The sequence below is a fragment of the Ursus arctos genome, unplaced genomic scaffold (genome assembly GCF_023065955.2).
Source record: "Ursus arctos isolate Adak ecotype North America unplaced genomic scaffold, UrsArc2.0 scaffold_3, whole genome shotgun sequence".
Classification (NCBI taxonomy): Eukaryota; Metazoa; Chordata; class Mammalia; order Carnivora; family Ursidae; genus Ursus; species Ursus arctos.
This window is the reverse complement of record NW_026622985.1, coordinates 5,480,809-5,496,581: the sequence shown is the minus strand read 5'-3', so window position 1 is coordinate 5,496,581 and position 15,773 is coordinate 5,480,809. Positions and strand designations below refer to the sequence as shown.

Below are 15,773 nucleotides of genomic sequence, written 5' to 3'. Positions count from 1 at the left end.
CGAATCTGGGCAATAGAAAATGGACCCTTCCCACTCGGGCTCGGTCCAGGAAATCTGCTCATGGAGCAGGTCGCTGTCAGATCGGGAAGCGTCCTCTATGTCAGGGGCTGGAGGACGGGCTACACAGACACAGCTGTTTTATACACAAGACGCGTGTCTGATGTGAAACCACTCATTCCATTGTAACTGGGAAGCAGGCTGGGCCAAAGGAAACGAAGGCAGTGCACAGTGTCCTTCTGTCGTGCAAAAAGGAAGCTAGTGTGTCTTACCTGGGGGGGGCACAGGTGTGACTTCAGAGGGGGGTACCCTTCACCTTGGGTCTGAGGCTGAGCTTTGCCCACTGAGAGCACCAACCAGACACAAGAGACGGACCCTCCTCGAGCTCATCCACTTCCGTGACGTAGGCATTCGCGGTCCGTCACCCAGAGCAGCGCTGTCCCACAGAACTTTCTGCCGTGTTGGAAGTGTTTTATGTCCGCACCGTCGATCGTGGTGGACGCTAGCCACCTGTGGCTGTTGAGCCCTTAAAAATGTAGCTAGTGCAATCTGAACTTAAATTTTTCATTTTATTTTTATTGATTAAAATTTACATTTAAACAGGTGTGTGTGCCTGGTGGTATCGGACAGCGCCCACCTAGAGAAGGCAGTGCTGTCCGTCTGCCTCTGGTCACCTTCACGCTCATCCTTCACATGCCAATCTCCCAGCTGGACTCAGCGCCGCCCTGGGCACCCTCTGCTCCAGCTCCTGCAGACACTTGGCACGTGCGTGGGCTTGAGTGTGTGGTTACCACGGGGTTTTTATTTTCTGAGAGAAGTGGTCATCACTCTTCTTTCAAAGAACAAAATTCCATAATTGCCCAAAATGACACTGTGGTAATTTGCAATAGAACCACCACGGGAACAACATTCTATCGCCAATTAATGTATCATTTGGGAATTTTGTCTGGAAGGTGTGTGTGACCAGAGGCAAGGAGAAGAGTCAGGCTCTCTGGTGAGGTCCTGGGGAAGCAGAGACATGGGGCGTCCATTCTCTCCTTCCTCCTGTCAGTTTGACTAGAAAACCCGGATCTGACCCACTGTCGTGGTCCCACTGCAGCACCCACAATGCACTGGATTTCTCAAATGCAAACTTTTATAAGAGTTCCTTGAGGTGTTTGTGAAACCTGAGTGGAGATTGGCTACCTCTGAAACACTCTGCAGTGGGGGTGTGGGCAGAAGAGGCCGCTGAGGCCATCCAGGCAGCGACACGGAGCCACCCGGCCCGCATGTCACGCATCAACTCCTTTTCAACTAGTGTCTAACCAGTGCAAAGAAACGCACTGTTGCTATCCTACACTATCCTCAAAGTTTTCGGGGGCGGGCTTGCTGGAGTGTTCCAAAATACAGCAACAGACACACGAGCGTGGAAAATGAAGAACACGGTAGTAATGTTTATTTCTAATTACAAGAAACAGAACATCAGTCTCTCATTTGTACAAAAATACCTGAAAGTATACAATTAGGTTCACGAGCCGAAGAGCTATGTACAGAAAGGGGAAAAGCACGTGGAATAAGGGTTTTGTCTCGTAATACCATCTGCATTCCCTGAAACTGTTTATCCGTCAGGCCGTTTTACAGTCACCGCGCACTTGCCCGGTGACATCACGATCCGCCATGAGCAGGTCCTGCCCCGGACAGGTGTGCCAACTGGTCAAACCGTCAGGTATGAAGTGCAGAAAAGAGAAGACAAAACAGCTAGACTGAGGCACATATTTCTCCAAGTTTAGCGAATACAACGTTCTGGAACTCAAAGACCTAAGGTAACAGAGCTCACCTATTTCAACACCAATACCCAAAGCGTTGGGTATCCTTCCCAACTAAGTCCAGGCTGCTACGTGGGGTTTTCCTTTTAGAAAAGAAAATCACAGGCACAGAGAGAGAGACAGAGAGAGAGAGAGAAAGTCAACAGGCTCCAAAACGACCCTGAGCTGTTCCATTTACATTCATGTCATTTAAATACAAAAATAAAAGTCGAACGTCCTTCTGCCCCTGGTTGGCTGGGCCGGGCGCCCGCATCCTCGAGGGGCTGGCTGCTTTCCGGTGGAATTTCCGGCCACCAGGCACAGGGCCTCCCACCCTCCACCCGATATTTCACCGCGGCCGGAAGGTACAGAAGACGTCAAACCAGCAACACACAGACCATGAGTCAGAGTCCCGCTTTCAAGCTCCTTTTAAATAAAATGCATGTGTATAAATACGAGATGCTGGGGGTGCTGTCTAGCGGAGGGGACGTGAGAGTCTCATCCTACTGGTCTACGCACAGAGAAAGAGAGAAGTCGAACTGCTTTCAGGTTCTACTTCCAACCAGTGAAGAGAAAAATGTCTAACAGTGTAACCGAAACACCGGTCCGAGGGGGAGCGCCCTGGAAGCTTGTGGCCAGGCAGGCCTCGGGAGTCAGCCGACCGTCGGCGGTCTGAAAGATGAACTGGCTACGAAAGGAAGAAAACGCGACTGAGCGTTTACGGTTAAAAACGTTTTACTAAAAATTCTGCACTTGTGTAAGTAGACATTTTGTGGAAAACAAGCAGAATGAGGACTGTAAACTACAATACAGTGTTTCTACACCCTCGAGGTCTTAGAGCACAGCGGTGCCACCGAGGCAGGTCCCGTGGGTCCCACCTGGGCGTGAGCTCGTGGGGGGCACAGCGGTGGGGCAGAGTCAGGCACCCGGGGGGCCAGTCCTGTGTGGTGACTGATCTCCCAGGCCTGTCAGGGGAGACCTTTCTGCTTTGCACAGACCGCAGGTAAAGCTGTGGCCCTGTCACACCGGATGACTCAACTAAGGGGACGGGGCAGAGGGGGTGGGGGGCACAGTCCAGCCACCGTGTGACTCAGCCCCCGAGGGGGAAGCAGTGCTGTCTTGACCAGACTCTCCAATGCCCACAATGGTCGTGAGGTACTTCTGCGTGCCAGCCCGCCGAGGGGGGCCTCCGCCTGGGCTGGCTCGTGGGGCTTTTCAGCAGGACGGAGGTCATCAAGCGAGGACCTTTCCGTGCCGGGCTGCAAACGTGCCCTTTCCAATGTTTACGTCTTTATCACCATGGAAACCCACCGGCTACCACTGGCAGCCAAGCAGGTCCTGTTTTCCTTTTAGATCCTTTAACCCCGAGAGGAACAACAGCCAGGAAAGGCCCCAAGCTACCGTGGGGGTGGGGGGTAAGGCTTTCTAGAACAGGCTGAGAGGGAGCGGTGGACACTGGGCACCGGGGGGAGGGGTCCCCAGGGACACTCTCCACGTCCAGCTAGAGGTGAGGTCACTCAGCCCTGCTGTGCAGTGGGCCAGCGAGCTTTTCAGAGCACCCGGACCTCTGGAACTATGAAGGACACACGCGCAATGGGTGTAGGGGACATCTGTGTACACGGCAGTGATTGGCAGACGTGGGTGCCTGTGTCCACACCACGGGCCCAATGACTACCACAGGTGACACCTTTTATTTAAAACAAAAAAAGCTCATCAAGTATTCTGGGGAAGGCTGGGGGTGGTTTGTTACCTGGGAGCCAAAGCCGCCTCCGGTCACCTGCACAGGGTGGGCACCACCCTCTGGAAACACCTGGGGGCCCGGATTCAGTCTCTGGAGTCTGCCCCCTCGCCGCGGTCCCGGCGTCCCCACGCGCACGGAAGAGCCGCACCCCTCCTACCGGGGCCGAGGGCAATATTGAAAACAAGGAGTGCAAAAAGTGATCGATACAAAAAAGTAAACATACCAGTTTTAATTGTCAAGATTATTCCAGGGCAAGAGTTCATTTCCAATTACGCGTCTCGGGTTCTCGTTCCTATGTGGCCCAGCCAAGACGATTGATCCAGTTTTTTCCTCCGATTTGCGTTTGCTCTCTCCCGCCTCCCCGATCTGGCCGGCGCGGAGGGAGGCGGTCCCGTGGGATCCGCAGCAGCAAATCATTCCGTGAGTCCAGCCACGAGTCCATCCTGGTGGGTGGGCACCGACGGACCCTGCGCCCCGGGGTGCAGAACAGACGTGTATTCTTGGCAACGCACAACCCCCCGTCCCCGTTCCAGTGTCAGCTTCCTCCCGTCTTCAGCCAAGAGTCAGTGTGAGGTCACAAGGCCACTCGGATGCAGTGGTGCTTCAGTTTGCAAGGCAGGACTCCTTTGTTGAGCTGGTAAAAGTCAACGAGCTGGATCAGGTCGGAGAATTTGGTGTTCCCGTCGTCAAGGCTGAAGAACATCTGCCCGTCATCCTCGCACTAGAGGGACACAAGAACACACGCCGAGTTAGGGGCCACACCCCTGGGGACAAAGAGCACGACAATGGGGTCACTGCAAGGGACCGGGGAGGGCAGGTAGGAAAAGGGCTTTCCCAGGTCCTGCCATGTTGGGTAGCTATTTCCACCAAAATGGAGGGACCCCACGGTACTTTCCAGAAGGAGCAACATTCCTAAGGCCGGTCTGAACCCAGAGAATGTTAAGTTCAAGGACTGCGGTGCAGTGCGAAGGGGCCAGTCGCACCACACCACAGGCATGGAGCTGGTTGGCTTGAAACCTCTCGTGATGAATAAACTCAGAACCGCTTCCAAAGTCCAAAATACTGCCAGAGGCACCAGGGGACCTGTTGTTTTCCAGTCTTGTTGCTCTCAAGCCTCCAGCTACTATCCTTCTGATGCTTCCAGAACTTGGGGTTATTTGGGAGAATGGCATTACCCACTCCACCCACCATAAAACGGCTTTTCACTTGATTTGAGGCTCTGAGAAGGAGAGCGTCTGTGTCAACAAGATAACGGGGGCGGACAGAGCAAACCGTGAAGGAAGCGCCTCCCCCCCCCCCCGCCCCAATGGGTCGAATCCCAGGTTGGCGCAGAATGTTCTGTGGGGTCTGGGAAGCTGGCCCAGGACAAGCTTCTGAGAGCCTTGGCTCCTCCATCTGCCTCATGGGCAGAGCGAGGGCATCGTCGGGACGCAGCTGGAAGTGTGGGCAGCACAAAAGCTAACCGGGCTCCCCTGCGCTCCCTTCCCGCTCCTCCTCCTGTCCCTGCGGGATTCCCGAGATGCTAACGTCCTGGGCTCAAGCAGGCTTCAGAAACACCAGGTGCAACGGTGTGCAACAGGTGCGGGCCTCCCGGGGCTTTCCTCTGCTACTGGGCAGAGTGGCTCTCTGAGGGGAAAAGACCTCACCACCCTCTTTGGGCAGAACATGGCCTGGGTTTGGGTCCCACAGGAAACATTTCAGGAACGTTATTAGCCGCAGAATATATCAATTGTATGAAACATCTGATGTCAACTTTGTATATGTTACCCCCCAACCAAACGGTGAATTGTGGGAGGTGTGTTCCCAATTTCAAAGAACAAACCTTGCAAGGGACTCTGGGAGGCATGTGCCTGGTCAGCTTGGCCCTGTCTGACGTTGAACGACCTGTAGTTTGGTTAGTTTAGGATCTGAAAATTGCATTCAGAATAAACCCAGGAAACAACAACAGGGCGCAGTGAAAAGTTACCAATACTTACAGGTAAGATCTGGAAATTTTTAATTTTCTGATGATGACAGAGTGTGAGCACAAAAGCCTTTGGATTGCTCTGGCTGTCTCGGAGGAGAAATAGCCTGGGAATGGAAAAAAATCAGCTGATCGTACATTTTGAAAGTCCAGACTTGAGATGCGTGTCTGTATATTTGCACACATGCACACACTCACCCACACCCGCATTTCCCTGCTCCCGAGGATAAGACAGGCTTGCAGCCACGATGGTTTAGGACGCCTGGGCATCTGAGGCACCTGTGGACTGGTTTCTGAACGTCATTCTCCACTGAAAGGACACAGGGCCACGGACAGGCAAGTATACGACACATCGGGAATGGTGTGTGCCGGAAAGTCATGAAGTTCAGAGCTCAAAGGGTCATGACCCAGGAGGCAGCATCACAGTAACTATCAGAAGCGATCGATTATAACCCAGAGGAAAAAACAGGAACCCATGAGCATATACAGATACTATAAATAAATGAGCAAGTAAATTAAGAGAGGAGAAGAAAGGGATCTTCCTTAGAGCAGAAGGGCAGCTAAACACACAGGAAGGGATGAAGGGTCCTCGAATGTCTGGCAACGGCCGCGGGTTACCACCAAATAAGCAGATCGTCCATGGGAGCGGACGTCAGCGGATGAAATTTGATGAGAGGCAGAGAATTTTCATTCTCAAACCATCACCCCCTAACTGATTTATTACAAAGGGAAACACAGCGACTGTCCTTCGGAGAACCCCGCCGATACTGTCACCACCTGGTATTTGAGGCACCACCACCAGGAACGAGACAATCCGCCGACCCTGCCCAGCCAGGGGTGACTCCGTGTCCCTCCCTGCAAAGTGATGACTCGGCCGATCCCCGAGCACCCAGACGCACCCACGCCAAGGTGCACTCTGCAAAAACTGGCTTCTTTGTGTCACAAGTATCCACAAAGGACAAAGGCTAAAGACACGTGTCCCCATAGAAGTATTCAGAATTAAGACGCTGTTTTCTTTTTCCATGAAGGACGTAATAGGAGCCACTGGCAAAACCGGAGTAAGTGTGTGCCTTGGAGATCAGAACCACATGGATGTTAAACTTCCCAATTTTTAAAAAATTTTATCTATTTAATTGATCTATTTTACCTATTTATTAAACAGAGGGGGGAGACAGATCTTGAGCAGGGGGAGGGGCAGAGGAAGAGGGAGAAGCAAATCCCTCGCTGAGCAGGGAGCCCGACGCAGACTCCATCCCAGGACCCTGAGATGACGACCTGAGCCGAAGGCGGATGCTTAACCCACGGAGCCACCCGGGCGCCCCTACCTACTTCCTGATTTTTACAATGATACCATGGTTACGGAAAAGAAGTCCTTGTTCTCACAAATTTTCTACTGAAATAAGCAGGAAACAAGGGACCTCATGCTGTCTGTAACTTACCTCCCAAAGGGTTCAGACAAAAAAAGGAGGGAGGGATGGAGGGAGATTATGATAAAGCAAATGGGCCGCAGTGTTGACAGCTGGGGTAGCTGAGAAAACGCATAATATGACGCTGGCAACTCTCCCACAATGCGAATATATTTCAGGCTAAAAAGTACATAAAAATCCGAATAGCACAAAGAAGTAGAAATCTTCACTCTTTCGCGAGCGCAACCGGCCTTCGCTGCGAAGACAGCTGTACCTGAGACAGGAAGAGAGAAAAGCCCCAGAGCCGGAATCCACGTGACAAAGAGCCCCGCTTTAGCCCTAGGAAAACCAACCGACCAGCACCAGTGCAGCCGTCCTTTCCGGACTCCACTGTCAGGACGGAAAGCAGCTAAACAGGACGGCAAAGGCCTGTATTAAAAAGGAGAAAGGTTTTTATCTTGATGAAGTCCCACAAGTTCATCTTTTCTCTTGCATTTGGAGATGTCACATCGAAGTCTTTCATCCATTTGGAGTTTATCTTTGTGTATGGTGTGAGAGAGTGGTCAAGTTTCATTCTTTTGCATGTAGCTGTCCAATTTTCCCAGCACCATTTATTGAAGAGACTGTCTTTTCTCCATGGGATGTTTTTTTCCTGTTTTGTCAAAGATTAGTTGCTCATAGAGCCGAGGGTCCATTTCTGGGTTCTCTAGTCTGTTCCATTTGTCTATGTGTCTGTTTTTGTGCCAGTACCATGCTGTCTTGGTGATCACAGCTTTGAAGTAGAGCTTGAAATCTGGCATTGTGATGCCCCCAGCTTTGTTTTTCTTTTTCAACATTTCCTTGGTGATTTGGGGTCTTTTCTGGTTCCACACAAATTTAAGGGCTGTTTGTTCCAGTGCTTTGAAAAATGAACTTGTAGGACTTCATCAAGATAAAAAGCTTCTGCTCAGCAGAGGTAACAGTCAAAAAAACTAAGAGGCAGCCCAAGGAATGGGAGAAGATATTTGCAAATGACACTACAGTTAAAAGACTGGTATGCAAGATCTACAAAGAACTTCTCAAACTCAATACATGAGAAACAAATAATCAAATCAAAAAATGGGCAGAAGATATGAACAGACACTTTTCCAATGAAGACATACAAATGGCCAACAGACACATGAAAAAATGTTCCAAATCATTAGCCATCAGGGAAATTCAAATCAAAACCACATTGAGATACCACCTTATGCCAGTTAGAATGGCAAAAATTGACAGGGCAAGAGACATGCAAGTTGGTACAGCCACTTTGGAAAACAGTGTGGAGGTCCCTTAAAAAGTTAAAAATAGAGCTACCCTATGACCCAGCAATTGCACTACTGGGTATTTACCCCAAAGATACAGACACAGTGAAGAGAAGGGCCATATACGCCCCAATGTTCATAGCAGCATTGTCCACAATAGCTAAATCGTGGAAGGAGCCGAGATGCCCTTCAACAGACGAATGGATTAAAAAGATGTGGTCCATACATACAATGGAATATTACTCAGCCATCAGAAAGAACGATTACCCAACATTTGCAGCAACATGGACGGGACTGGAGGAGATAATGCTAAGTGAAATAAGTCAACCAGAGAAAGACAATTATCATATGGTTTCACTCATTTATGGAACATAAGGGATAGCAGGGAGATCGGTAGGAGAAGGAAGGGAAGAATGAAGGGGGGGTAAACAGAAGGGGAAATGAACCATGAGAGACTGTGGACTCTGGGAAACAAACTGAGGGCTTCAGAGGGGAGGAGGGTGGGGGATTGGGATAGGCCGGTGACGGGTATTAAGGAGGGCACGTATTGCGTGGTACACTGGGTGTTATACGCAAGTAACGAATCATGGAACTTTACATCAAGAACTAAGGATGTACTGTATGGTGACTAACATATCATAATAAAAAATTAAAAAAAATAAAATAAAAAGGCGAAAGGCGTTTTATTTTACTACAGGGCTTCTCAGAGCCTTTAAATGGGAATATCCACTGTGGGCACCTAGAGGCTTGGAGCGCAGTGTTCTCCAGTCCTGCATGACCACCCCCCTCTCTGTCCCAGCGTTCCCAGGAGGCACGTTCTTCTGAACACCCTCTGGCAGACACCAAGCAGAGCGGAGTCCCAGGACTCGTGGGGCGGGCCCCGTGTGGGGGGTAGGTGTGGGGTGCCTGCCACGCAGCACCGCGAAGGGGCCAGGGGGTCTCGCCCCTCTCCCGGGCAGTGCCGCACACCCTGTTCGTCTACCTCAAGATCTGCCTTCCGGCTTATTTCATTCCAACCCATTCATTCTGGGTTACATTCTGGGTTATATATAAGCAGAAAACCAGGAGCTGCCTGGACGCCAGGCTGTCCGACAGGAAAAGCTGGGCTGTCCCTCTCTGTCCTGTCACCTTAGGTAGCTCCTGGCCACTTCCTGCTGCAGACAGGTGCATGCGGAGCTGAATGTGACCCCGGGGCAGCCGGAGCAGCAAGCAGGCACCGCCAGGCGATACGGCCAGGTCAAGAAATCTGGAACACGGGGACCCCTGGGCGGCTCAGTGGGTGAAGTGACTGCCTTCGGCTCAGGTCATGATCCCAGGGATCGAGTCCAGCATCTGGCTCACTGCTCAGCGGGGAGTCTGCTTCTCCCTCTGCCTCTGCCCACCACTTCCCCCTGCTTGTGTGCTATCTATCTCATTCTCGCTCTCTCTCTGGCAAATAAATAAATAAAAATCTTAAAAAAAAAAAAAAAGACAGAAATCTGGAACCCAGCACAGGAAGGAAAGCTGTAAGGACTGGGTTTGGGGGGAGCTCTTGCAAATGTGCTCACTGGCGGGCTCTGGAAGCAGAGAGGGGCCTATGCCTGGGGCTGACAGCGGTCCACAGGGCAACAGGGCTCAGGGGCACGAGTGAGGCTCTGCGCACTCATCAACTCGTGTAGTCCCCGCAGTGACCCTGTCATTGTTCTCATTTCAAGATGGGGGAAGCGGGGCGCAGAGAAGTTAAGCAAACTCCCCAGGGTCACACAGCCAGCCTTAGCCATGGAGGAACCCTGGCTTCCAGGATCGACAGGGCCACAGGTAAAATCTGAGGAGGTGTGTACAGACGGTACCTCCACGGCTGGTGAGTGCTGTCAAGGTGCTGATTGGGGCGATGTGTTAGCCCTGGGACAGGACCCCTCTCCCTGCCATGGGGGGGGGGGTGGAAAAGCTGCAAAGACCTCAAATCTGGACAAAGAAGTTTCCTTCCACCCAGCGGAGGACTGGTGTGCTCCCCTGGGCTCACCAACAGCACAGAGCTGGAGAGTGGGGGCTGCAGAGGGGCGGGTGGGGCTGGACCTGAGTGTGAACAAGGCCGGGGTGGGGAGGGTGCGGGACAGAGCCGGGAATGATGCAGATGACATGAGCTGTCCGAGGGTATTTGGCAGGGGGGACCGCAGAGCTAGAGCAGCCCTTGGAAAGAGCCTTCTCTTCCAGGTTGTGGGATGGGCTGTGGGCGGTGAGAGCGGAAGGAGGCGGGCAGCAATTTCAGTGCACCCTGATACCGGGGATTTCAAAGACCCCTCCAGGGTCGACTCCAGGCTCCGTTGTCTCCTCCTGGCCCCTCTTCCTAACTCCCTATGTCATTTGAGGCTAAGGCTGACTTTCAGTCACTTTCTCTGCATTGCTAGACTCTCTAAATTGGCTTCCTTTCATTATCTCTGCAGGGAGCAGTCAAGATTAGGAATTGATTATTTCATTTACCTTGTTTTCCCAACACATTTCCACCCTAAGTGCCCAGGAATTAATGGAAGTCTGGCCTCACTGTGATGACACCTGAATGGGTCCTATTATCCTGTTCTCGGTTTCTCCAGCACGCCACCACCCTGACATCAGGACTGAAGATTACCCCAGAGAGAAAATCCTGCTTATTCATGGGGCAAACACCAGCAGGAGGGCTGGTTTGTGGGAGGAAAGGTGACAGAGGTTATGCTCATCCTCGTCTCCAGGCCTGAAAGGACAGAAACCTTGCCAACAAGGATTCCAGGAAGTGGTGAAAAGACAAACATGTTTTGTTTTGTTTTTTTAAACAGGCGCAGACATGGGGCGTCTGGTGGCTCAGTCGGTGAAGCGTCTGCCTTCAGCTCAGGTCATGAACCCAGGGTCCTGGGATCGAGTCCCACATCAGGCTCCCTGCTCAGTGGGAAGTCTGCTTCTCCCTCTGCCTCTCCCCCAGCTCGTGCTCTGTCTCAAATAAATAAATAAATAAAATCTTAAAAAACAAAACAAAACAGGTGCAGACACACAATTTAGTGGCCCGAGTGTGCCGAATGATCGCACGGCTCCCACGCACAGGGGCAGCCCCTTTAAGGCAGAGTGGGCCTGGCTGGGCCTTGTCTGGGAATCACAGGGGGACTTCCTCAGTCACACACATCTCCACGTGGCCTCTGAGGTTCCATCCACTCCACAGCGACCCACATGCCACCATCACGAGTGGCCATGATGCCAAATCCCATCCCCCTGGAAGCTTCACTTTTATGGCACTATGATACCCCCTGGCAAGTGAACCACTGGGCTTCCCTGGAACGGATCCCACGGAAACGTGGTGACATCATCCGAGCATCGTGGGGCTCCCCTGTGATGCAGCTCGGGGCTGAGGACGGGTCCAGTCTGTGCAGGAAGCCCGGGACCCCACACACACCTGAACACAAACAGTGTCACTGTTGGGTTTTCCTCTCCTTAGGCGGGGGCAGCAGCCATCAGACAGCACAGGGTAGGAGGACTCATTTCTAATGCTTTAAAAAAGGGCTGCTGCAGGACAAGGGTGACCTTTCAATAAGTACTTTGGAACAATGTTATACCCGCATAGGAAAAATAAATAGGACTCATTCTTTACACAGCATCCCAGAATCAATAGGTTCTGAATGCCTCTGGGATCCAGACAAACAAAAATGAATACACGGACAGAAAAAAACGGAGAAAAAAGACAGAGGGAAAGAAGAGAAGCAACAGGAATTCCTAGAACAGAAAGGAAACAAACTCCTTTACGATTTTGGAGCGGCCAAAACAAACATGACAAGGACTCAAAAGTCCAGAAGGAAAAGGGACACAACTGATAAATGTGACCACATAAAATCTACGTTAAAAAGTCTGTATAACCTAAACCAAACAGGAAACAAACACAAGCCATGAGCAAAATCAAAACGATACATGGTAACATAGGAAAGGTTTGCAAAAAACCATACTGAGAATACAGGGCAAAAGATATAAACAGACAGCTCAGAATGGCAAAAAAGAAGAAACGCCTGAGGTCTTAATCTTTGGAAAGAGGCTTGGCCTCCCCAATGACAGATGAGAAAGACAGACACCCCCTCGCAGCCTGAGGGGCCGTGGGGAAGCTGTTGCCCACACACGTCTGGCTACCATCAGCAGCAGCGGAAATATGAAGTGTTAACAGCGCCCCAAATGTCCTGATGTCAGCCAGGGGGCCGGGGGACCCTCCCATAGCAGGTGCGGGCTGTACCTGTGTTTCAGGTGGGGCCCAGCAGGAGGCAAATACGCTCTGCTTACATTCACACTGAAAACAACGGGAGGAGGAAAAGACCCCATAAAATGGGTTCCTATCGTGGGGCAATTGCGGCGGGCAGGAGAGAATCCACAGGGAATCCGCCTGGTTTCACTGTTCTTACTTCGACACTGGGGGACTGTTTTATATAATGTAACGGAAAGCATTAAGCCAAAGAGAAAACAAATCAGATCCACGGAAAAACTGAAAGCAAACGGAGACAAATGAACCTCACTGAGTACGTCATGCTTTGCTGTTAGAACCCCGGAGAGGAAATGCTTTAAACGTGGTGCTTGAACACGACCTGCTTGGAACGTGCCTTCGGTATTACAAGGACCACATGAATATTTTCCAGATGTGGTAAGACAAAGGGAAAATACGTATTTATAAACAATAACGTCTTTAGTAACATTTTCGGAGTAAGAGAAGAGAAATACAGTAAAATCAAGTAAAAACCTTGTAATCTTCCAGCTGATTTGGCGGTTTATCAATGTGAACCCCATAAAGAAAGGGTTTCAAATTTTTATTTTTCCACTGTAAAAAAAAAGAAAAAAAAAAAAAAGCCTCTGTTCTAGCTCTGTCCCTGGAAAAAACCTACAGGTTGTGGTGACCAGACACCATTTTCCACTAGAAAGAACGCGGCTCTGAAGAGAAACGTTTGCGGGAGCTGAACGCTCTCTTGTTACACCTGGAATCCAACACTGTTCGTGATGGATCCAAAGAACTCAGGAACCAACTTGAAAAAGGCCTGCTGGCCAAAGACAGGGCACACTGGGCATCGAAAATACTAAGTGTTGACTGAAATTAGTCCAATGCTTAAGAATCGATATACATAATCACAGTTTAAACGAAAAGAGCTCATTTGTCACTACAGGCAGGTGGTAGAAGACCCATCGTTCTTCTCCAAACTGACCCTCACTCGAGGGAAACGCCAAGCATTCGGCTACCTCGCGGCTGCAACTCACCCAGTCCCTCCCCAAAACACGAACAGGAGGACAAGGGAAAGAGAAGGAAAGCGGAGGGAGATCGTCATACCTGAGGAGGCTTATCCCCCAAATGCAGTTTGTTGGCCCCGATTTGAACCTACTCAATTTAAAGGTGTTTTTTTTTTTTCTTTTTGCAATTAGGGAAATTTGAACCCAGACTGGATTTTAGATGATCTTAAGGAATTCTTGCTTATTTCTTTAAGAGCACAATGATTTTGTGGTTGTGTCAAAAAGAAGGGTGTTTATGTTTTAGAGACACACTAACTATGTTTACTGGTAAAAATTTAGAATGTCTGCGATTTACTTCAACATCTTCCAGGAGGAGGAGGGAGGAGGAGGGGCGGGGAGGAGCCAATCACGTGGGAAGGGACACAGACAAACTAAAATTAGCAAACTGTCAAAACCAGACAAGGATTACATGGGGGCTCACGATCCTCTTCTCTCCTGGGTACATTTTTATTATTATTTATTTATTTATTTATTTATTTAATTTATTATAATATTTTTTTATTATATTATGTTAGTCACCATACAGTACATCCCTGGTTTCTGATGTAAAGTTCGATGATTCATTAGTTGCATATAACACCCAGTGCACCATGCAATACGTGCCCTCCTCACTACCCATCACCAGCCTATCCCATTCCCTCACCCCCCCCCCCAAGCCCTCAGTTTATTTCCCAGAGTCCATAGGTAAATTTTTAAATTTCTATAGCAAAACTTTTAACAGATGAAGGGCAGGAACACCAGAGTGCGCCTCCTGCTGGGAGTGGGGAGCAAGGACACAGGTCTGCATCCATGCCCCTGGGCGGCCCGGCCCACGGCCACGGGAGCAAGGCTGCGGGGCGTGCATCAGCCCACAGGATATTAGCGCTGAGAAGGGCCTGTGCATCGGGACCCCTGCGACAGCCACGGTGTGAGTGTCCCCAGACTAGCCTGCTGGCACACGCCCAGTCGCCCCATCTCTGCAGCCAACAGCAACACCAGCCTCCAGACCCTGGAGGGAGGCGGACCCGTCCCCAGCCGAGCTGGCCCAGGTGAGGACACACTCCACCGACTCCAGACTCCAACCGTGGCAAATGATCCAGCTCTGTGGCTTGAAGCCACGAAGGTTTGGGGTTGTTTGTTCTCAGCAATAAATGATAAAATGTAAACAAAATCATATTTCTTCCGTGTGCCCCTGCCTTGCTAATGAAAAATTACCAGCTTGTGCTCTCGGTCCATCTCAATTGCAACAGAGGCAGAAGTTCGTAATGGAGCGTGGACAGGATGGGTAGCAATCCCCCTTCGGCCACTGGCTAGCTGAGCCCGCCCCGCACCACGCTGACCCTGAGCCATGTTCTCCCCTCTTTAAACTGAGACTCTAATGACTGCCCGCCATCCAGGATCTCTAGAAACCAGACAGAAGGTGCACACAGTGCAACAGAACCTAGGCAGACGCCTGCTCTCCAGGACAGCGCTTCCTTACCCGTCCACCAGCCCCTGCTGCTTAATGATCCGGTGGGACTCCTCCCTGGAGATCCTGCCGTGAAACCAGTGCTGCGTCCTATGAATCACTGCGGGAGGGAAGAGAGAAGGAGGGCAGATCGGCTTCCCTGAAGGCACAGCAAACTGGCGATCTGCGCGCACGGCTACACCCCTGGGGGTGCAGGCAGGGCCCCGCCAGTCTGGGGAGGCTGGGGAGGGATGGGAGCGGTTTCATCTTCGTTGTGCATAAAAGTATCAGGCCGCCGGGCCGCACTTACCTGTACTTAGGGTGGAAGGGTGGAGGGGACTTTGGCTGCCTAGGATATTCATCCGTGTGCTTCGTTTCTGCGGAAGAAATGCCCGTGTTAGTGCTAAGACAGCAGACCGACACGGCCCACCAGCCACCGGGGACACACACGTCGGGGGGAGGCCTGGCTGGGGTGATGGGGCCCCTTCCGTGGAGGGACAGCCACCCAGCTGCCCCGTCTGACCACCATCGTGAAAACAGAAGCATCCGGGGAATCTGAATGATCCCAGGACTGACGCACACAGAAGACGCACACAGTGAAATTCTGGGTAAGTTCTGGGAGAAAAGCATGAGCTTCTCCACTGAAAACACTGTCCTTACAGAGTCCCCGGGCTGTGGGGACGTTCCTTTCCAACACGCTCTGAAGCTAAGGTTCAGGGACCTCTCCGGGCCAGAGCGGCGGGCTTGGGCTTTGTACGTTGTCTGTCAATCTCAGAGAATTTGAAATGAGGGTGACATTCTTCCATCGGGAGGTCAGGAGCATGAGCCTCCGACGGAAGAGACTGTCCAAGGCCACCAAGCTGGTTAGTGGTCGAGCCACGATGTGAGCGTCCAGCAGCGACATGAGGGTGGGCTCC

General features: G+C 51.2%; 1 protein-coding gene across 5 annotated transcripts in view; it reads right to left on the bottom strand.

The window, feature by feature from the left end:
- Positions 1-3,736: 3,736 nt before the first annotated feature.
- GRB10 (growth factor receptor bound protein 10) overlaps positions 3,737-15,773 on the bottom strand; it is a 179,232-nt gene continuing 167,195 nt past the window's right edge. For all 5 annotated transcript variants that reach the window (XM_048213051.2, XM_048213052.2, XM_026501705.4 and 2 more), the window contains 4 exons: positions 15,167-15,233; positions 14,890-14,977; positions 5,499-5,592; positions 3,737-4,243 (listed from right to left, as the gene is read on the bottom strand). In XM_048213051.2, coding sequence (XP_048069008.1) covers positions 4,097-4,243; positions 5,499-5,592; positions 14,890-14,977; positions 15,167-15,233 — 396 coding nt within the window. In that variant the 3' untranslated portion in view covers positions 3,737-4,096. The remainder of the gene's footprint in view (positions 4,244-5,498; positions 5,593-14,889; positions 14,978-15,166; positions 15,234-15,773) is intronic.